At 26.9% G+C, this 23,849-nt stretch overlaps 4 protein-coding genes across 4 annotated transcripts; 1 reads left to right on the top strand and 3 right to left on the bottom strand.

Annotated features, from left to right (window-relative positions):
- Window positions 1-10,107: 10,107 nt before the first annotated feature.
- Window positions 10,108-11,318, top strand: OCT59_008939 (uncharacterized protein; the record flags this gene model as incomplete). Its single annotated transcript, XM_066133208.1, has 3 exons — window positions 10,108-10,274; window positions 10,669-10,744; window positions 11,295-11,318. 3 exons carry the CDS (start codon window positions 10,108-10,110, stop codon window positions 11,316-11,318), a joined length of 267 nt encoding a protein of 88 aa, XP_065999673.1.
- Window positions 11,319-17,367: 6,049 nt separating this feature from the next.
- OCT59_008940 (uncharacterized protein) lies at window positions 17,368-17,700 on the bottom strand (the record flags this gene model as incomplete). Its single annotated transcript, XM_066133209.1, has 1 exon — window positions 17,368-17,700. One exon carries the CDS (start codon window positions 17,698-17,700, stop codon window positions 17,368-17,370), a length of 333 nt encoding a protein of 110 aa, XP_065999674.1.
- Window positions 17,701-19,574: 1,874 nt separating this feature from the next.
- On the bottom strand, window positions 19,575-19,874 carry OCT59_008941 (uncharacterized protein; the record flags this gene model as incomplete). Its single annotated transcript, XM_066133211.1, has 1 exon — window positions 19,575-19,874. The coding sequence occupies one exon, from the start codon at window positions 19,872-19,874 to the stop codon at window positions 19,575-19,577; it is 300 nt and encodes a 99-aa protein (XP_065999675.1).
- A 150-nt stretch (window positions 19,875-20,024) lies between these two features.
- OCT59_008942 (uncharacterized protein) lies at window positions 20,025-21,568 on the bottom strand (the record flags this gene model as incomplete). Its single annotated transcript, XM_066133212.1, has 3 exons — window positions 20,025-20,444; window positions 20,531-20,745; window positions 21,487-21,568. 3 exons carry the CDS (start codon window positions 21,566-21,568, stop codon window positions 20,025-20,027), a joined length of 717 nt encoding a protein of 238 aa, XP_065999676.1.
- Between the last annotated feature and the right edge of the window lie 2,281 nt (window positions 21,569-23,849).

Genomic DNA, 23,849 nt, shown 5'->3' on the forward strand with positions numbered 1-23,849 from the left:
AATAAAAAAAAATTAAAAAATAAATTCAAGTTTTGTAACACTATGAAACTTACCATTTCAAACTTCTAATAAAAAAATTAATAAAAAATTAATTTAAAAGTTTTGAAGCAAAACTCTTTGAAACTTACTATTTCTAAAACCCTGCCAAAAGTCCTACAAAAAAAATATAGGAAATGTTAATGTTTTCTAAAAAAAAAAATTTTAATATAAAGTTTTAAAGCAAAAGCTTTGAAGTTTACATGACCCCAGACATTATATATATAACTCATAACTGATCTGCATGAATTTAAGTACTTTTTTCTTCTGCTAAAATAGACTTAATTTGCTAAAAATCAAATTATCACATTTTAAATCTATACTAATTTGCTAAAACTCAAAATATGAGTTATAGGCTTAAATTTGCTTAATAAAATATAATTTCAGTTTATTCAAATTATTTGTAGATCGGTAAATTTAATTGTCAATTTACCGAAATTAACAATCTTTTTTTTTATTATTAGGGGCGTACCAGAAATCACGTGATTATGCTCAATTAGAGACCTGACCCCCCTACCCACCATGTGATTGAATTCTGATTGGCTAAAAAAATCCATACAATATAACATATAATATATTATATTAATATATATCTGATATATTATAATACAATTGGTTTGCTATTTAATAATCCAATTTGCATAAACTTTTTTTTGTTTTGTAGCCCCATTTATGCTTTATAAAATAAATAAAAAATTTATCGAAATTGGATTGCTAGATGGTGAAATAATTGCAAAAAAGCTTGTTAATAAATAAATTACCACATATTATATGTATATTATAATACAATTATTTTACTATCCAATAATCCAATTTGTATAAACTTTTTTTTTATTTTGTAGACCTTTTTATGCTTTACAAAACAAAAAAAAATTCATTAAAATTGGACTTTTAGATGGTGAGATAATTGCAAAAAAAGCTTGTTAATAAATAAATTACCACATATTATATGTATATTATAATACAATTATTTTACTATCCAATAATCCAATTTGTATAAACTTTTTTTTTATTTTGTAGACCTTTTTATGCTTTACAAAACAAAAAAAAATTCATTAAAATTGGACTTTTAGATGGTGAGATAATTGCAAAAAAAGCTTCTTAATAAACAAATTATATATTATTTACTATAAAAGATATACTATTACCATAAAAGGGGGTGTCTAAAGCCGTGTTCGATCACGTGATTTTCGACCCAGTAAATTGGAATCCGGATATGTTACGCAAGTTAAAAATAGGTTTACTTTTTTAAAAATTGTGTTACAAAAGTAAAACTTTAAAATAGTGTTCCAAAGAAAAAGTTTTTTTTTTAAAAATAGCGAACGGTATCGTTTTTAATTCATAACAATAAACATAAATGCGTTCTTTTACAACTTTTACAATGTAGTAAATAAATTTTTACTTTGATTTTTTTCTTTTCTTTTCTTTTTCTTTTCTTTAATTTTTTGAAGGTTATTAAAAATTTTTTTTTTTTTAAAAAAAAAACCTAATAAAATAAACCGAAGTTTTTTATTAAACACTTTAAAATACTTTATAAATGACTCCGTTTGCTTCTAATATAATAAACACACCTATATCCAAAAAACAAAACGTATCCTTCTCTTCAATGTTAACCAACCACTTGAACTTTCGATAGAGGAGTTCGATAAAGAATGGTGGCCTCTTGTATCAAATATATAGACCAGCTTTAGCTGTAAAAATAATGTTAATGGTGACTCGTGGAAAGTTTTTGTTTGTCGGTTTAAAAAACATAATAAGTCAAGTACCCGGAAAGAAGGCATTCCAAATGAGAAATGTCACGTAACGAAAATTCGACCTGCTGACTTATGTTCCACAAAAATTAAAGTTCAACGCTATTTTTCTGAACAGAAAGTACGAATTGAATGATTTAAAGATTCACCTGATCATTCACACCCAATTGAAGATAGTGAAAAACTAAAACGCTCAGAAGTTGTTCGTGAATTAGTTGTGCAAGAAGCCGTAAAGAACTATCGACCACCAGAGATCATTAGCGCAGTTAAGGAGATTGCAACTGAAACACTGGATTTAGGTGAATGTGTTAAGGAGTTGAGACGGAAGGAAGTTACGAATATAAAGTATAAGGTACGTGGACCTCTTGACACACATCTTGTTGGTGATCCCAAGAGAGAATTAGATATTCGAGAGGCCATTTCTTTCTTGAAAAATCGAGGATACTTGGTTGAACGTTATGAAATTCCTGACCTGTCCACTTACGGGTTCGTTTTTATGCATCCAAATCATCTCAAAAACCTTGAGCAACATAGCTGGCTATCTCTTATAGACTCAACACACAAGACAAATAGATACGATTGTCGCTTATTCACCTTATATATTCGCAATTCTTATGGATGTTGGGACGTTGGGGCTCACTTTTTCGTAAGTAAAGAAAACAGTGAAACTGTTGCAATGGGTTTGAAAGCAATTAGACGATTCGCTCATCATTAGAATCCAAGGTATTTTCTCTCTGACCAAAGTAATATAGAGTCTAATGCTATCAAAATGGCTTTTCCGGGTCTTAAGAATGGTGAACAAGAGTGTGATGTTTTCTTTTGCACGGTGCATGTCATGCGTACCTGGATGAGCAAAATTTACGAGAAAAAGACACGACAAAAAATGCTTCATGCCATGCACAAAAGGACTAGAATCGGGTGTGAAAGCCTTATTCAAGAAGCAATCAATGAATGTGCAAATCTGACGATCAAGAAATATATTTTAAGAAATTACGCAAAAAATATGCACCAATGGGCACTTTGGGCGAGGCAGCACTCTCCCCTACTTTTGCAGGTGACTTCAACGAATGTCTTAGAGTCATATCATAGTGAATTAAAGAGGATAACCTCACCAAAACACGGGTTAATTGGTAATTGTCTTTGCATCTTTAACAAATATTTTCAATTCTAATCAAAACTTTGTTCAGGTGCATGCAATAATATAGTTGCGCTTGATGACAAAAAACAGACTGATTCAGAACGTGTCGCCTATGAATTTCGCACCAAAAAAATCTCTTTCATTGGTGTTGATGATGAGATTCTCACTGAAATCCATAAATTCCCCTTTCCTGTTCAACAAATGATTATTAAAGAATATTGCGCTGTTGATGGATGATTAGAAAAAGGAAAAACAGCACTGGGACTTACATCTTTAAACTGCTATTGTGTATTTTTTCATCGGTACTTGCTGCTTTGCCGCCACATTTTTCATGAAAGTTTGTATGGAGATGCGAAGCTATTGACACCCGATACATGGGATCAATTTCAGCGAATGTTTGATGAGACTGGGTTTGATGTATATATGCATCGTGAAATAGATTTGAATGTGCCGGTGTCAAGATTAACCGAGGCTGAGAATGCAATAGTAAATAGATGACAATCTGTAAGTGACATCAGGAAATTTTTCTAGGGGATATATGTCGATGAAAAGGTCACATGACATACATCGATATTAATCGGACTCGTCGAGTAATATCAATAGGGATAAAGAGTGATAAATTATCATATTTAAACTTAAATGATAATCATCGATATTTAACCAAACAAATAATCATCGGACTATAACCTAAACAATAAATATCAAAATATATTTATTTGATAATTATACGATATATAGTTTTTTAAGCAAATACATCATTTTATTACTAAATAATATGCAAATATTGAAAAGAAAAAAAGAAAACTAAAAATTCAAAAATTCTACAATAAACTCCCACCAAACTATCGACTAAAGCCAAAGTAATGTTTCATTAATAATAAAAGACAAAAAATGAAACTTTTCATCCAAAGAGCCATTTAAGAATCTACAAAATGAAAATAAACATTAATTAAAGTTTTCTAAAAGAGATAAATTAAAAAAAGTTTCGAATAGTACCCTTGAAACTGATCATATCACCCAGTATCCCAACAAAATCCAAAAACCTACGAAAAAGATATTAGAAAATGTTTCAAATAAAAAAAATATATTAGCAATCTTGTAAATTATGGAATTTACCATATCTGAAAATGAAAGACGCGTTAGAAAGCATTTCTTTCTAATAAAATAAAATAAATCAAGTCCCGCAACAGGTATTGTGAAACTTTACCGTCTTCACTTTCCCCATTCAATCCAAAGTCTATAACCTATGAAAATAAAGAAAGAAATGTGAGTTGACATTTCTCATTATATAAAAATAAAAAAATTAAGTTTCAAAGTTACGTTGAAACTCAGTCTAATACCTAAAGTTGAAACTAGAACCTACAAAAAAAAAATCGAAATGTTAACAAACATTTCGTTAAAAATTAAATTAAATTTAAAAAAACTAAGTCAACTTCCAAAAGAACCAAAGAGCCACCTGAAAAAGGAAAAAAAATGAAATGTTAGCAAATATTTCATTAAATAAATTAAATATGCTAAAAAAATACATACTGAAATTTCGCATGTCTAAGAGACTTGAGAATATAACCGTCTAAAAAAAAGGAAAAATCGATACATTAACTAGTAACGTTTCAATAAAATAAAGAAGGCAAGATTTTTGAGTAAATAAACTGAAACCCACGAGCCGATTAGTGAGACCAAAAAGCTCCCTAAAAAAAAGAAAGAAATTGAAATGTTATCAAAGTTTCGATAAAAATAAAAAAAAAAACCGAACAACCACCTAAATAAAAGAAAAAACAAAACATTAGATCTAGGTAGAAATTGGTTCTTATATCAAAACATTAACTAATGCGTCTAAACCTGAAGAGCAAGTCGTCTAAAAAAAGGAAGACAACGAAACGTTAGAAGCCATTTCGATAAATTAAATAAATCAATGAATAAAAATACATACCAAAATTTCATACGTCCAAAAAAGACTCAAGGATAATTGTTTAAACATTTAAAACATATATACTAAATCCTGAGAATTTGAAGTGGCTGAAGAACCGCCTAAAAAAAAGGAAACATTAATAAAAGTTTCATTAAAAAATAAAAAAAACCTGATTGAAATTCATTCATACCGAATTTTTCACGCGTTTAGAGATCCTGCTATCTAAAAAAAGAAAATCAGGAGTTCAGCCTTCGAAATGAGCATTATGGACCTAAAAAAAAAGAAACATTTTTTAATCATATGGATGATTTATAAAAAAAATCAGCACAAAAAAAATTTAACAACTGAGAAACCTTCTGAGTTTCCCACACGTCCAAACACTGAAGAACTGGCCATCTACAAAAGAAAAAAATGAAATGTTAGTAGAAGTTTCGTTAAAATAAATATTTAAAAAAAAAATTCACTAATGTCTGACCTGAAAGATCTAAAAAAAGAAAAGGAAATGAACTTTTAGTAAAGTTCGTTAAAAATAAAATAAAAAAATTGATAAAAAAAATTCTTACCTAAATCCTAAGCTAAATCCAAAAAAATCCAGAAAACCATTTCATCAATGAAAAAGATGAAAGAATACATCCTCCCCCTCCCTTTCCTACCGAATTTTAACGTGTTTTTTGGCCGTCTAAAAAGAAACAAGTTCCCAGGCATCCAAAGGTCAAAATGAGACAAAACCTAAAAAAAAAAAGGATTAGTACTATAGACGAAAATCATTTCACAGATCTACCAAAACAAAAACGTGACCTAAAAAATAAATTTATAATTTTTTTCATGTTGTGAAAAGTGTTTAATTTAAGTGAAAAGGAAGTGTGAAAGAGAGGAAAGACGAAAGAGAGGGAGAGAGAGGAAAACAAAAAAAGGGAAAAGGGAAAAATAGAGGAAAGAGGAAAAAGGAAAGAATGAAAAAAGGGAAAGAGAAAGACGGTATCATTTAAAAAAGACGGAAGAACGGAAAGGGATAAAAAAGGAAATAAATAACCAAAAAATGCGTAAAAAAAATGCAAAATAAAAGAAATAAATGACAATAACAAAATAAACGAGATAAAATGAAGGGGAAAATGAAAAAAATGGAAAAAAATGAACGAAAGGTGAAAATGAAAAAAAAAGAAAAAAGAAAGCGTAAAAAAGGGTGAAGTGGGTGAGGGAAAGTGTGAAAGAGACGGGTGAGAGTGGAAGGGGAAAAGAATGGTAGAAGAGTGTAAATGGAATGGGCGAAGGAAATGGTTAATTAAACTAAAAAAAAGTTTAAAATAAACTTATCGTCACGTCTTAGCGTTAGTAGTTTAACTAACGGAAAGTCATGTCACATGATATAATACATGTGATTGTTAAATAATCTCGTAACTTATTTTTAATTAATTAAAATATCATGTTACATAACACAAATCTATACAGGATTGATAAATTATCACTACAGAAATTTATTGATAAAATTAAACATGCATTTAATATATATATTAGTTATTTGATAGGGGGGTTAGAATATCACCGAACTGCGAAGCAGTTCGGATGATATTTTAACCCCCCTATCAAATAACTGTGTTATTCTGCAGCCGCCAATGATCATCTTATAAATACAATAAACTATTGATTAATCAACGTCAAAAATATCAATAATAATTATGCAATGGTAGTTTATTTATAGCTTAATAAAAAAATATCAGCATGATGAAAAAAGCATGATTCTATTTGGCTGTAGAATAACATTATTTATCTTTCAGATAATTATCAATAAATATCATTAACATTAAATAACTTACAGAAATTTATTGATAAAATCTTTTAACACTTAATATCATTATTTATTTTTCAGATTATTGTCAATAAATATCATTAATATTAAATATCTTATAGAAATTCATCAATAAAATTTTTAACACTTAATACCATTAAATATCTTTCAGATAATTATCAATAAATAACATTAATGTTAAATATCGTTATATTTTTCCAATTGTTTATCGATGATCATCATAATACGTTAATTATCGATTTATTTAGTACGATAAAATGTGATAATTATCGATAAAGTGATAATTATCGATATTTATCCCCCCAAAAAATTTCCCGATGGAGTTAATGGAAAGAATACGTGATACATATTGGAGAGTCAAAAAAAGAGGTAACGCAGAACAAACCGGCGTGTTTATTGAAGAATTGAAAGGTTGTTTAGAACCTATTTTAAACAATAAATAAGGGTGTCTAGGTTCAACTTTATTTCAAATAATTTTATTATTTTAATAATAATATCGAAAAAATTTTTATTGTTTATTATTTATGATACAAAAATATTATAAAACAATATATATATTAATTAAAAGATTACATTAAATAAATGTTTTTTATCAAAGAATATTCGTTAAAATTAAAAAAACTTCGTTAAAAAAAATTTTTCAAAAAAAAAATTCAAAAAAAACTTTTTCTTTGGAACACTATTTTAAAGTTTTACTTTTGTAACACAATTTTTAAAAAAGTAAAACTATTTTTAACTTGCGTAATATATCCGGATTCCAATTTACTGGGTCAAAAATCACGTGATCGAACACGGCTTTAGACACCCCCCATAAAAGGTATATTGTGACACCTGATTGCAGGACCTGACCCCACCCACTAAATCACATAATTTCTGGCACGCCCCTTAATAAAAAAATAAATGATTAATATAAATTAGACTGCCAATTTTTATAATTAAAATATGTAAATTATAGATAAAATAATAATTAATAAAAATAATAAATTAAATAAATAATTATTAAAAATAAAATGTTGCAAAACTAATTAGACAGTTTTTGGCCTGCATTATGCTTAATTTTGGCCAAAATATAACCCAGACCCTGAAACTAATATTTTTAAAAATATTATTTATAAAGTTAAAAAAAAAGGATAAGTTAAATTTAAAAAAGTACCAATTTACTCAAATATAAAATATGACTTTGTAAATTCAATACAATTTGCTAAAACTCATAATTATGACTATTAATTAATTTTCAATCAATTTGCTTTATCTAAAATTATGAATTTAACCTAATTTTGATTGAATTTGCTAAAACTCAAATGTAAGTTATATATGTGATGTCTGGGGTTCTAAGTTTACCATTTCTAAAATCTGAAGTTAAAAGCCAACTAGATGTCTAAAAATTAATATAGGAAGTATTAGAAATATTTTCTAAAATTAAAAAAAATTTAAAAGTTTCAAAGCAAAACACTTCAAAACTTACCATTTTGTTTTTTTTTGAAAGATTTCAGTAAGAAAGAAAAGAAAAAGTGGAAGTGCAAAGGAAAGGAGAAAGGAAAAGGAAAAAGAATAGAAGTGAGGGAAGAGGAAGGGTGAAGGAAAGAAAAAGAGAGAAGGAAAAGAGTAGAAGTAAAAGCTGGAAGAAAAATAATTAAGTTTTTTACTAAAAAAAGCTTAATTTTTTTCACTATACCGCAGCATGCGCAGCAGTAATTATTAATTTGATATCACATGATACATGTGATACATAAATTAATATAAATAGAAGGCTTTCCCCCAGAAAATTTTTTATATATTTTTTTTTAAAATATATATATATACTTATATACACATATATATATATCTATTAATTTTAATATTTTACGAAAAGGCCCATTTCTGAAATAGGTAAAGGCCAATTAATCCTATAGGAGGAGAGATATTGCAATTATTGCTACTTCTTCAGAGTCCTTCCACCTGTTTATAGTGAGTAAGGTTTAGTAATAAATTAAAATTTATCACTTATGCTTATAATGATATTGTAAGTACATTATTATTAACAGCATGTTAGAAGTATTTAAAAATATTCTGTAAATAACTAATTTTACTTGCATTTAAAATGGTTTTAAAAGTTTAACTGTAAAAAATTTTTCCAATATTTTAAAAATATTACATTCTTAACAATAATTTTAAAGCATTATGAGAGGTTAAAATGTGCTTTAAAAACATTTTTATGATATTTTAAAAAAATTGGCTTGCCAGTAAAGAAGTTTTTGAATTTTCAAATATACGCAGAAAATTTGAAAGATGAAACTATGGAACATAATTAATACATAGGAGAACTGAATTCTATAAGCAAATATTATCCTGAAATATCTGAGATTAAGAAGAAGGTGAAAAATAAAGCAAGATTTCAAGGTATTATTCTTTATAATTTAATGGCATTAGTATAAGGCATGTTAATATTCAGTATATTATTTCACAAACTACTTTGTGAACTGCATGTTTGAAAAAATGACTACATGTTTGTCTAGAAAATTGTATATTAATACGTGTACTTTACAGACTACTTTATAGACTGTGTGTTTATAAGAGAAAGACTGCATATTTGTTTAGGAAAAACTGCATATTTGTGTATTTGTCATTTATGTATGCAACACTTTGTGAACTACTTTGTGGACTGCATGTTTATCCAGAAAAGTTGCTTATATGGTTCATGATAGTCTTATTTTCTTTTTTATATGCAAATAGAATAATTTGTCACTATCTTTTATTCTCTCAAAAACAGAATAATAAAAACTTGAACCAAATAAATAAATTTTGGGATTTGCAAATGAAGAGACAAAATAATATCATAGAGACAAAGTTGTTTGAAGAAAAAAATAAGTTGGTTGAGAAGGAGCTGGAATGTCATATTAATCTTGAATAAGTATATATTGATGACTCATATTACGCTTAATCTCAATATTAGTATACTAAAAGTATATTCATTTCTTTTTAGACTCAACAAATTCTGGATATGACAAGAGAGAACTGAAGTCAAGCTAGTTTATTATAACAAGCAGTTACAAGAAAAATTGAAAAACGCATATTAGATGAAACACAAGTATCTTGCAAACTACCAAAAAGGAAGATTAAAGTTACAAATGGGAATGAAACTGCACATGATTCTGAATCTAATGAAAAAAGTGAAGTAAAACAAGTTGATGTAGAAATGAAGAAGAGATCAAAGATCTTACAGAGGTATTTTGGCATCTACTACTATATGTATAATAATTTGCTTACTAATACTTTATCTTCTAGGAGGAGATGGACATCTGCAATAAGTTACTTGCAATTTTAACTGCACAAAGAAGAAGAAACACAAAATCTAAAAAAGACTGTTTATCATCAATATGTTTCAACAGAATTTTAGACTTCTCTAATGACAAGGTGCACAAGAATATTAAATGGAGCTTGAATAAAGATCAAATTACATGGCTGGAAAACGTTTTTTAGAAAAAAAATGGGATCCAACCCTGAATTTGCGCAATATATAGATCAATTTACTGAAAATGTATATAACAGAATCAAGATTCCAATTCTAACTCACAAGTCCTTTGTTCCTGAGAACTTGTTCAATTCCTATCATTACGAAGCACATAATATTGCATGGCAACTATTGATACATTTGTAAGTGTTATTTGTATGTTAATATTAACCAATTCAAATTTCATGACATTATTACTTATTTCTATGAGTAGTTCCGTCCATCTAAAAGCACCTATAAGAGTTGAATCCAATGGTCTCGACCTTGAAAGAACATATACAGTAAATACTACAGTGTACATTTTAAACTGGTTGTTTAGAATACACCAAGATATAATAGACGTCAGTTGGTAAGTGTTATTTATAAGTTTCAAGAGTTGTAGTTTCCTGCCTGCTAATAATAATTTGTTTATTTCATCTAGGATTGAGCTATAACTACACCTGATACAAAAAAAACACAAAATTAACAGACTTTTAAAGGTGATCAAAGCAACAGAAAAAATTAAGCTATAATCATTATCAAATTTTTATTTGCCAGAAAAGCTCCTATAACAAAAGAAGATGGTGATCAAGTTAAATTATGTCAAAATTCAATGCAGATTTTGAATTGGCAGGTAAAGATCGAAATTAACACTTATTAAATATTAATAGTAATCATATGGGCTGATTTATGGAATTAAGTTTTTATATTCAAAAAACTAACTTTATTAAGCAAATGCAAATACAAGTTACATGAAAATGATAGATTCACACCAGCTGACATAAATAAAATTGATGTAATTATATTATTTTTTGATTTTTTTTAATAATATCATTAAAATTAAAAAATTTAAATATAATTGTCATGACAAAATATTGAATAAATTAACGTGTATATGTGCTAGACAAATGAATTTATATTCATTAGAAAGAGGTAATCAAGAGCTATCCACAAACCAAATATCGCATGAATTGAATCACAAGTTGCTGAATAATTACGTTCAATATATTTATTTTTAACTTTTGAATTTGATCGTTAATATCTTCACATCTAGTAATTCGATTTGAATGATCTTTTTCGTTCAGGTAGAGTAGGTTCTGGGCTTTCATATGAATATAAATATATGTGTTTAGCATGCATGCACGCTGAGATATTAACGATTTTGTTAATTGAATAAAACTCAGACACAAAAATTTTTAAAATTATAACTAGCAGTCACCCGTTGCTTTGCACTGGGACCAGTGAGTTTGTTTAAATAGAAAAATTAGTATTATAATGTAATACTAAATAAATTAAAGATGGTTATAGTAGTTTTTTGTTTTTAAATATAGCTTATATTAATGATTTGACGTTTGCGATTTAATAATTTTTTACCTGAACCAATATAATTTACCCGGTAATATGACCTCATTATTAATTTGTACATTAAATTTTATTGGCTAATTAATGAGCTAATTATTTTATATTTTGAATTCTTTCAGTTCTTCTTTGTAACTACTAAGGTATGTTTTTTATTTCTTTTTGTTTTTGTTTATTTATTACATGTAATTTCCGTTCCCTACTAACTTTATTTTTCTTTTAGTTTTATGGGTTTTGTTTTTACTTGGTCCCCCTGTTTATCTCATTTTGTCCCTTCTCCATTTTTTTGTTTTCTTTTTGTCTCTTCATCTCTTTTGCTCTTTTTATTCTTCCTTTCCTTCATTTTTTCCATTGTTTTTTATTTCCTCTTCGTTCCTTCATCTTTTTCATTCCTTTACACTACCCTTCGTTCCTTTCATTTTTATTCCATTCTCACTTCATCTTTTTCATTCCTTTACACTATCCTTTGTCATTTTCATTTTTTTCCATTCCCACTTCTCTTTACACTACCCTTCGTTCCTTTCATTTTTTTATTCCCTTTGCTCCATTTTGTCCCCTCCATTCTTTTCATTTTTTTCATTCCCACTTGATCTTTTTCGTTCCTTTTGTTTCTTTCACTTCCCCTTTCCTCCATTTCGTTTCTCCCTTACTCCCCCTTCGTTTCTTTTATTCCCTTTTACTCTCCTTATTTTTTCATTCACCCTCATTTTTTTGATTAATTTTTTATTAATTATAAACTTCATAATTATTTCTTATTTTATATTACGTCAATCTTAAACTTATAACCAACTTAAAAAAATATTTGAATAATTAAATGTATTTATAGAATCTATTTATTTCATTTATTATTATTCTTTTGGTACTTAATTTAACTAAACCAGAATTAAAATCTTTATTCAAAAATCTGGTAGTTATTTAAAGAATTTCGGATATGGATTTGGTTATAATAATCTAATATTAATCAACAATTTCTTCAAAAAAAAATTGATATTTTTACATATTTTATAATTAATTAAATTAATTAATTGATTTTTATGAATTTGAAAAATCAAACTATTTATCCAGCGTTCAATTTAATTGAAAAAATCTTACACATCTTTCTATCAATGTTGGTCAATTTTCCTATATCTGATATGTTATGTTGATTTTTTTTTAAAAAAATAATAATTTTGTAAATATATTTAATATAATATTTTATTTTTTATTTAATAATAATAAAAAATTGAAAGAAAAAGAAAGAAATCAGTTTAAAAAAAGGGAAATTTCCAAAAAAAAGGAATCCGAAAAAAAATAAGTACGAAAAAAATTCCTAAAAAAAAAGGACAATAATCCGATCCAAAAGAGTGAAAAAAAAAATTTTTTTTAAAAAAAATAACAATACGGTCTAAAAAAAAAAGATTAAAAAAAAATAAAATAAAATAAATTGGTCTTAAAAGATCAAAACAATGGGGATTATTTAATAAAAACTGAAAGAAAAGGGAGAAAAATTTTTTTCAGTTTGAAAAATTAAAAAAAAAAGAACCAAAAAAAATTAATAATCAAAAAAAAAAAATTCCGACTAAGGTAAAATTTAATTAACTGAAATTGGATTAGTTGATTGGAATCGACCATAAATAGATCAGGTGGAGGCATGTCACAGTTTTAATTACATGGCATGGGATTTCAAGTTACACAATTCAAATTATACAAATCCATACGTGATACGTCAGACAAATTTTTTTAGTTATATAGATAAGTAGATGTGTTATATAGATGGAAATTTGATGCAAATCTTATTATTACACAAAGGAGATGTTGCTGTATTGTAGAATTTATTATTTATTTATGTGTTTACAAATACATTATAAAGGTAATTTTAAATAATTTATTGATATAAAAATAAAAATACCATCATAATGTTCTATTGTTAAAAAAAATCTATATTAATCTATATAATTGAAAATACATCTCAAAAAAAAAACACCTGTTATAGGGATCTATCATTATTGCTAAAGATAGTTAATTACTTATTGCTTATCAGTATTAGAAAAATGTCAGTTACCGATCCATTATTATAAAAAAATTTATTTTTCTATATTAAAATTTATTTATTTATTATATAGAATATAGATTATACTGATCTATTGCTATTCCTATAAAAGTTAATTACCTATCATTTATAAGTATTAGTGAAAGGGTGATTACTGAGAATAAAATTAATTCTCACGTACATTAGTAATTAGAATGAATTTGCCGATCAAGTGGTCTTAACTATTAAGCATAGATTACGCGAACACATTAATAGATCATATTAAATGTTACACAATATTAGTAATTAATATTGTATATATCGATCAGAACGTAATAGATCAGGTGCAGAGGCGCAGATGAATAACACATTGGATAATTCAAAAATTATTTATATAGGCTAATCTAAACGTTAGTCATACAAACACAATTTTTTTAATTATATAGATTCTTACCAAAAGATGATCTTTACAGATATTATTGAGCTCTTTTTACTTACTTACAGTGCGGTACTTCTATAATAGGTACCCCTTATTATACTTCAGCGCGAATTAAATCTTAGAATGACGAAAATTTTGGCAGTCAAGCTGAATCCGAATTGACGTAACCGTAATTATTTTTACGGTCATATTGCATTACGACAGTCGTATTGAATTATAACAGTCGTATTGCATTAAAACAGTCGCATTATGATGGAAGAAATTAATCTGATCAGCTTTTACAGATCTGATCGGTTGATAATCTTTTTTATTAAAAAATCCGATAGCCATATTATTTATAAAAAAAATCAAAAACCATTTTATAAAAACCTTTAGTACCTACCAAAGGTTTTTTTCTTAGGAACACTCCTGGAGACCCAGACATGGAATTCGATTTTTTTTTAATTACATTTCGGCTATTTCTGGACATTCTGAAGTGGTAATTACAAGGGAGAAGGTTAGAATTTTTGTCTTTTTTTTCTTTTTATTTTTATTTAAAAACGTTGCTAATACGTTCTTTTTTTTCTTTTATAGGAAGTAGGAACAGACCTTTTCGGCACTAATTCCTGGAGGTAGTTTCGAGCGGGAAGGGGTTTTTTCTATATTTGATATAAGAACATTACTATTAACGTTCTTTTTTTCTTTTTTTTATAGGAAATAGGAACAGAACATTTTGGCGCCAATTCCTGAAGGTAGTTTTAAGCGGGAAGAGGATTTTTTTCTATTTGATGTAAGAACGTTACTAACGATCTTTGTTTTCTTTTTGTAGATGCCAACTTTGAACTTTAGAATGATCGGGTATGTCAGAATATTTTGTTTTTATTATAAAAACATCTACTGACGTTCATGTTTACTTTTTGTAGGTGCATCTCTTTCATCGATAGCAACAACAAATGATTTTCTTAAAACATTAATCATTTGTACTAAATAAAGGGCGAGTATGGCTATGTCATCAGGTTAAATTTTATCATCCCAATAACCATTTTAATTTCGTATCTATTTACATGAGATTTAACTGGAGATTCGGACTAGCTTCTAGTTATGGTTTCAGAAAATCAAAAAATGATATTGGACGGCAACATTTGTTTTCAGGTCATTTTTTGTAAAACGTTAATTAACGAAATAAATTAAGTTGATAAGGAATTGAGTCAAATGTAATAATTAGCATGCAAATTGTAATTAAAATTATTTATTAAATTGATTAAATTAAATGAATAAATGAAAATACGAAAGTTACATTATTTTGAAAAAACGTAATTCTTTATTATTTATTCTAAAATTTATCTCCTACGTACTAGTTCAATACACTATCAAGAGTGGCTTCAATATCAAACGTATTTGAACCATGATTAATAGTAATGGGATGAGGTTCAATAACGACACTTACATTTACATTAAGTAATTTATTTAATTCGGAATCATCTATATTGATCTATCTTTCAATTTCCATACTTCTAGTATCTAAGGAATTACTATTATCATTATTCTCGTCATTGTCGTCATCACTATCAAAAAAATCATCATCATTATCCTCATTTAAATCATCACTTGCTTTAGCATTAGATAAAGCTTCTCGTACAGATGACTGAAAAGAATCTTCAGATAATCCCGTATAAGCATATTTTAATTCTTTTTATGCATTCATAATATAATGTATATGAAGCTTAGCCATAGCTTCCAATTTTTCAACTTTTAATCTGTGTATATAAAATATTTAAAAAAAAATTGAATATCAATAAATAAAATGATATTTAAAACTTACTTAGTTCGCCTTTTATTGGTAAACCATCCCAGTATAGAAAAGACTCTTTCGCATCTTGCGTTATGAGGCGTAATAAATAAAATTTTCAGTGCTAGTTTTTGTATATGATTTTCTTCATCAGGGACAGGATTGCACATTCGCCACCAGGTAATAACATCTTCATTATTGCTAAACGGATAATCAAATTCAATATCTCTCAAATAAAAAGATCGAATTTGAGAAATTAATTTAGCAGAAGAAGTTTCACCACCACCCATATTAACCCAAATTTTTATGGCCAAAAGATAAATGTTACGAAAAACAGTTGGAAGTAAACCTTTTCCTAAATTATTATAAAATAAAAAAAATTGTTATTTACTAATTAAAAAAAAAAATAATAATAAATATTTACCTCTATAATTTGGATGGAGTAAGTATGCTAAAAGATAAAGATTAATGTCAAATTCTTGCCAATGTTTATTAAAAAGTTCAATGCATTTATGTTTAAAATCATAATCTGAAACGGGTGGTAATAATTTGATTTTTTGTGAAAGTTTAATTAATTCGACAAAACAGTCTGAAAGTAATGTTGTTTTAAATGCTAGTGATTTAACAACAGATTTTACTGGTCCTAATAGTGTGTTTACGGCTTCCACATCAATAAAAAATGATCGGCTTTGAATAAGTTTTGTGACTTCGGCACTTAACTTTTCTGGTGTTTCGTCCAATATCTGAATTATAAAGGAAGTAAATATCATATAATGTATTATATAAATAATTAAGGCAAAAAAACAGACATTTTCTTACATTTTTAAGTGTTTGTTCAAGTCGTAATATGGAATTAGTACAATCCCATGCTGTAGTCCATCGGGTTACAACATAATTTTTTAATCTGCCTCCACTTATTTCATTTGTAATTTTTTCACGAAGTTCTTCTCCAGCTTGATGAAATTGTTTAAAATATTTAACAATTTTTTGACATTTTGAAATTATATCTTTTGCGAATGTTGTTTTACAAATATCTGTTGAAATTAAATTTACATGATGAGCAATACATCTAATTGGTAATATATGCTTATACCGTTCAGCAATTATTTTTTTAGCAGCTGCACATGCAAATGCATGATCTGAAACAATGGCAGCAAAATTTTCTACTCCAACACTTGTAATTACTTCGTTTATTTCATCTGCAAGAAAATTTGCTATATGTGAATTTGCAGAAAAATTTTTTATACTATGGATAATTTCTTTTCGATCAGGAGTAATAATTATGAATGCGTATAAAGATTGTCCTAACGGACTTGTCCAGCCATCAAATCCTAATTAACATTATATGTAAATAATTATAATTAATATTTTATTATAATTTATAGCGTAATGAATTATTAATTAATACCTACCTAAGGTTAAATTCCTTGTTCTTTTTACTAATAAATGCTAATCAACTACAATATCTGCTAATTCTGTATATATAAAATTATCTGATAATGTACGTGCAGATGGTGGATTATATCCTAAACACAAACTTTTAACCATATCAATAAAAAAAGGATGTTCCACAAGACGAAATGAAACACCACAGCAAATAAAAAACTTAGCCACTGCACGATCACAAATTTGCTGTTGACTCAGTTCAATTGATTTTGATGACTGACCATATTTTGTAATTGACTATTGATATGATCTTTTTCTTTTTATTGGTAATATAGATTTTTCTTCTTCTAGATTAATGATTTGATTTTTACCACGCGATTTTATTATAAGTAAAAATTTTTCTTTGATATCAATAGGTGCTTTATGACAGCTAAGTGCTAAATGTGCTTCCATACTACTTGGTTCACCATGTGTTTGACTCCATGGACAGTAATTACATTTACAACTTTGGTGACCATCTTTTTTTTGTCCAATAGGTGTAAAAAATTTCCAAACTTCTTTTGGTTTTCGACCAGGCTTAGCAGCTATTTTGTTTCTTTGTACATGTGTTTCACTTGCTATATCACTCATTTTACTTCTAAGTTTAAAACAAAAAAAGTAAAAATTTTCGCGTTATTTAAAACTACATCCCTTAAAAATTTTACAAATGTGATTTGCACTACGTATCACTATAATGATTTACATTTATTTATATTATATTTATTATAATGCAATATGTCTGTCATAATATAATACGTCTATTATAATATAATACGTCTGTCATAATATAATACAAATTACGTCAAAATAAAAATCTATGACGAAATTAATTATGGCAGATTTTTACAGACGTAATGCCGAAACTGTAATTAATTCGCGCTGAAGTATACCCCTTATATCTTGTGATCTAATGGTTAGAATTTTATAAGATTTTAAAATTAGATAGCTTTTAAAAAGATAAATACATTAAGCAAATAAATTTATTTATTTTATTTTATTACTAAAAGAGTAACATTAAGCAAATAAAAAAATTTTCTCAATTTTTTTGCTGATATAATACAAAATCACATGACTTAAAATAAATTTGATTGGCTAATGCAATACAGTCAACTCCCTCTATAGTCACTCCCGTTATAGTCACATTCTACTATATAGTCACACCAGTTGAATGTTCAAAACACTTTATTATTAAAATCTATCCTATATAGTCACAATCTATCTATAGTCACTATCACACCTATCCTCAAAAATCTTATATTAAAAAGAACCGTTTATAATCACAGTTATATAAAGAATATATTAAATAACTTGGCATCTAATAATCGTACAAAGATGTATCATAGCTTGTTAGAATCGTCTCACTGAGGCGAATCGAATGGTGGTAGTTTTATCCTTTTCCGATCACTGGCTGACGAGTTATTCAACAAAATGTTAAACATCGGCATTATAATATTTCTTGATTTACGTTTACTGCGCCATTTAACATTTTGCTAGATTTCTCGGTATCTAGTGATTGTAAAAAGACGATTTATAGCTCGTTGGAATCGCCTCATCGAGACGAATCGAATGGTGGTAAGCTCATATCTCTGTGATCAATATTGACGGAGTTATTACTTAAAAACCATTTAATATTTTTTAATTTCGGAAATTGATCTAGTGATTGGATTTCGGTGTATCTTATACCATTAGATTCGTCTCATCAAGACGAATCGAATGGTAGTAAGATCGTCTTTCTAGGATCAATATTGGCAGAGTTATTACACAAAAACCATTAATATTTTTTTAATTTCGGAAATTAATCTAGTGATTGAATTTCGACGTATTTTATACCATTAGAACCGTCTCATCAAGACGAATCGAATGGCGGTAAGATCATCTCTCTACGATTAATATTGGCGAAGTTACGATACAATAAAGTTTTAAGTATAATTCTGGCTAAAATTATGTTAATTTTTGGCCGGAATTATGATATACAAATATAAGAAATTTTTTATATAGTCACATCTCTTTATAATCACCAAATATAGACTGTCCCAAATGTGTGACTATAAAGAGAGTTGACTGTACTTAATATTAATTAGAATTATGCATAATTTTTTATATATAATTTATTATTCATTATTATCATTTAAAGTAATTTGATTAAGTATATCATCAGGAACTCTTCTATGGGATTTATATTTTTTTTCTGCAAATACAGCAAGTTTTCCTGTAATTCCTTTTCTATAAATATTCATATATCTTCATGATTTTCATGCAAACCGTCTTATTTCAACTAATGGAATAGAATTTAATACTTCTGGAACAGTTTTTTGCAAGCCATTCCATGTATAATCATAGTGTTCACATGTATATCTTTTTGCTGCTCCCCAATACATTTCAATAAAATTCAATTCACAATGAAATTTTGGGTAAAAAATACATTTATACCCAGCTTCTTCAATTACTGTTTCCAATTCTGATTTTTATGCAAGAAAATCTGGTTGTAAAGACATAATTTTACATGCACAACAGTTAATTCTTGTTAGATCTATTTGTTTATTTTTTCCTTTACATAATTCACATTCAAGACGTAAACCATTATGCCATAATCCTCTTTCAATTAATATTTGTTTGATACCTTTAGGTTGATTTGGATATTTTGGGTGATTGGAAGGAAATACCATTGATTGTAATTTATTATCTGGTCCAAATATAGTATCTTTCATTACTGGCTGTTGTCTACCTGGATTAAAATTCATACGTTGTGCATGCCCTTTCTTCATCAAATAATTTATTTCTCATTTGCCGTTTAGCTGGTCGAAATGAATCATCGGACTCATCTTCATCTTTTGAATCACTATCGTCATCGGACTCATTTTCATCTTCTGAATCACTATCGTCATCTTCATCTTCTGAATTACTATCATCATCTGTTAACATAAAGCATTATCTGCCATTGCTCCATGATTAGTGCTATTATTAAAAGCAAAAATAGCAATTGCATTAGAATGCATTATTTCAAAAATTGGAATTGCATTATTTTTTACTTGTTCAAGTAAATGTTTTGCTGTCCACCACCATTCTTCTTCATTTTTTCCTGACCGTAAAAATTTTCGAGCTTCTTGTGAAATATTGGGATATACTTGAGCTTGCTCATCTGTTAATTTAAGACAACCAATTGTTTCTAAAAGAAAATCACTAACCATTATTGATTTTCCCTGTCCTTTTTTACGAAGAGGAGGTTCACCAAGAGGAGCCCAAATTATTGGACAATCATCATTAGCGTAAAAAAGGCATTCATCATGAGTTACAAAAATATGAAGTTTTTTTCCATTAGGTAAGATTGGATCTTTCTGTTCCATATTATTTCCTTCAATGTTAGCATTAACTGTTCAAATTCTTCCATTTTTTTTAAAAAATTGGTTCTATATTCTAATACATCTGGATGCTCATGCCCATCAAAATAAATTCCTTTTTTTCGAGATTGTGGAATAAATCCAAGCTTTCGTAACCATACTCTTGATGTTTTTTCAGAAATTGATGCAGTTATTTTCATTTGTGAAAAAAGAGTATTATTAACAAAAGTTCTATATAATTTTGGTGTAATTTTCCCTTCACTTTCACGAATAAATTCCAAACTTTTTTCAATAACATCTTCATCATCAATAAATAATTTTATTTTTTAATGACAACCTTGCAATGATACTGGTAATAATATATTATTTTCAATTCAGCTTTTTGCCCATTTATTAATTATTCTTGCACGATATAATCCTTTATCATAAACCTTTTTTGCTGCATTAAAAGCTGCATTTTTACGAGTCATACCTTTTTCTTTCCAATTAATAAAAAACTCATAAATTGAACGATATCTTAAATAATCATATACTGAAATTTTTTTCTTATTTTGATAAAGAATTATTTCAAGAGCTTCCATTTTATTAGAAAAATCATTATCAATATCCATTTCATTTTCAAATTCTTCAGAATCTTCATCTGATTCTTCATTTGGTTTATTATCTAATTCATCATCTGATTCTTTATCTGGTGATTCTCTATCTGGTAATTCTTTATCTAATTCTTTTTCTTCTATAATTTCAGATTCTGCTTGTAAAAGCTGAGTTGTAAAATACTGAGTAATTAGTAGGGAATCTTTAGCTGCTTTAGTATATGTTCCTGATGGACCATACTTTCTATAATATGATGTAGTAGAATTTCCAGTATATGGTGCTTTTTTTTTATTAGTTTCTGGAATTTAATAAAAATTGTTAAAAATTTGTATTAAATGAAAAAAAATTAAATTCATTATATTAATAAAGAAAGAGTTATAAAACCTTTATTTGTTCAAACAAAAGATATTTCTCCTAAGTCCTAATTTTAATATTCTTTGAGTACAATAATTTTCATCTGAACTATCTGTTGAATAATCATTATCAGATTCATATTTGTACTCATCTTCACTATTTGAATATTGCATTACAAACTGACCAGAGCTTATATTACGAGTTGATGCTTTAATCTTTTTTTAGCAGCTAATTTTTTAGAAGACATAGGCATAATGTAGTTTGTAATAAATAAAAACTACAAAAATTTTTTTTAATTTTTTTTCAAATTTTTCTAATAAAATGTGGGTAAGTTTATAAGCTAGAATGATTTATTTGTATAAGTACTACTAAATGATGTTTTTTTTTTATATTACACAAAAATCACTTATTCTCAAATTTTTCCCATCATAGTAAATTACCTGATCTTCAAACTTATGTAGCACTGTCAATATTTATTATTTTTAATCTAACCCGATAAGTTTAAAAGCTATTGACATGCTCTATTAAAATTATTAGTTAGAATTTTAAAATATTATTTTTTAATAATGTGACATTTTTTTAAAAATGTCATATTATGACTATAAAATTGGATTGGTTATAGAAGTATTGCACTATAACAAGGTTTTATTTGCTATTTCTGTTTTAAATTGAATAAATTAATAAAATCAATTTTAAAAAGTAATTAATAAGTAGAACAAAATCAGTATAGTAAAAAACAAAAAAAAACATCTCAAAAACTCTAAATCATAACTCACATTTTTATTTTGTATATATTTTTACTAAAAAAAAAAAGGAACTAAGGTTAAAAATAAATGAAAAAAGATTTTTCTTATTAATATAAATTATTAATATTTGTTTTCTTACTTACTGATTAAAAAAAACCTGCTATATATGCCTATAAACTTTTTTAAGTCACCTAACAAAAATCTAATTGAAAAGTAATTGAAAAGTAATTGAAAAAGAAAGTAGTTGCCATTGTTATTTTTGAATAAACGTTAAAAAATTTTTTTTTTATTTTTTAATAGATTTAGATCATCTGATTATGTAACACATATAATTTAAGTTTGTGAAACATAATTTTTGCAAATCTTTATGAAAATCTTAATTTTAGCTAATTCCACGAATTGGTAGATATACTTGCTATTGTTATTACAGATTTATGTTTTATCTACAGTTAAAGCTATAAATAAATTCATAACTAAAGATTATCATGTCCATATAATTCAAGTAAATGACACATTGGTAAAGGCAAAGAAAGTGGAAAAAAAAAACTTCACCTTTATTTTCCAAATCTCACTGTCCTAGCGGTTTACCTTCAAAATTACCACCATTGATATGAAACTGGATTCTTTTTTATAATATAGCTTATATTTTTTTCTCTGCGTAATATTTTAAACGAATGATTGCTATTAACTATTTCAGCTAATTAATGTAAATATATGTAATATATCAATTTTATACTGCATCTCAAAATCTCAGCATTTTGAAACATCTGGTTTTTTTTTTCAGTTCATTTTAGAATAAGATAAAATAATAAGTTGTTATATATTATTTGCTTTCTGGATAATATACTGTACCATGTAATCCTGCACAATTTGACGATATGCACATAGTATTTCTTGTATTAACCAATATGTAATATAATTTGATCACTATACTAGTTTGCTACTTCTAATCACTAGTCGAAATAAGGCAAATCGAAAGTAAGGCAAATCGGCCAAATTTCAGATAAATTTCGGATATGATCGATAATCGGCTGACATTCGGCATAGCTGATTTGCGGTGCAAAATTCCGATTTTGGATATGATCGATAATCAGCTGCATATCAGATGACATTCGGCATAGCCGATTTGTGATGCAAAATTCTGATATTTGTTTCAAATTCTGATGTTTGCGCATTATAATATTTTGACATTCCGATAATTATATTATATGTAAATTTGACATTTAATAATTCCGATATTTGTATTGTATTGTTTTAACATTTAATAAATTTTGATATTTGTATTATTTGAAATTTGTATTATTTTAAAATTAAATAAATTCTGATATTTGTATTATTTGAAATTATATGTCATTTCATCAAAATAAAGTTTGAAAAAAATACTAATTTCAGCGAATATGAAATTTTCTATTGACTGGATTTACCGCTAAATAGACGTTTGAACTTCTCCTGCCTGAAATTCGGTATTTTGTTAGTATAAATCGGCCATGAATATGATGAACTGGAATAATACAGTCGCAGGATTCTGGATAAAACTTGGTACCCTATAATTCAACATTGCATATTTCGTCATCTCTAACTCTGAAATGATACCGAATATTTGATGATTCTGCAGGTTTATACCAGTGAATAAATGCTAGATTATGTTCAGATAACTCATCCGACAAATTAACGGCATGTGTAAAAAAGTATTGGACTTGTCCAGGAT

Source organism: Rhizophagus irregularis, chromosome 17 (genome assembly GCF_026210795.1).
Source record: "Rhizophagus irregularis chromosome 17, complete sequence".
NCBI lineage: Eukaryota > Fungi > Glomeromycota > Glomeromycetes > Glomerales > Glomeraceae > Rhizophagus > Rhizophagus irregularis.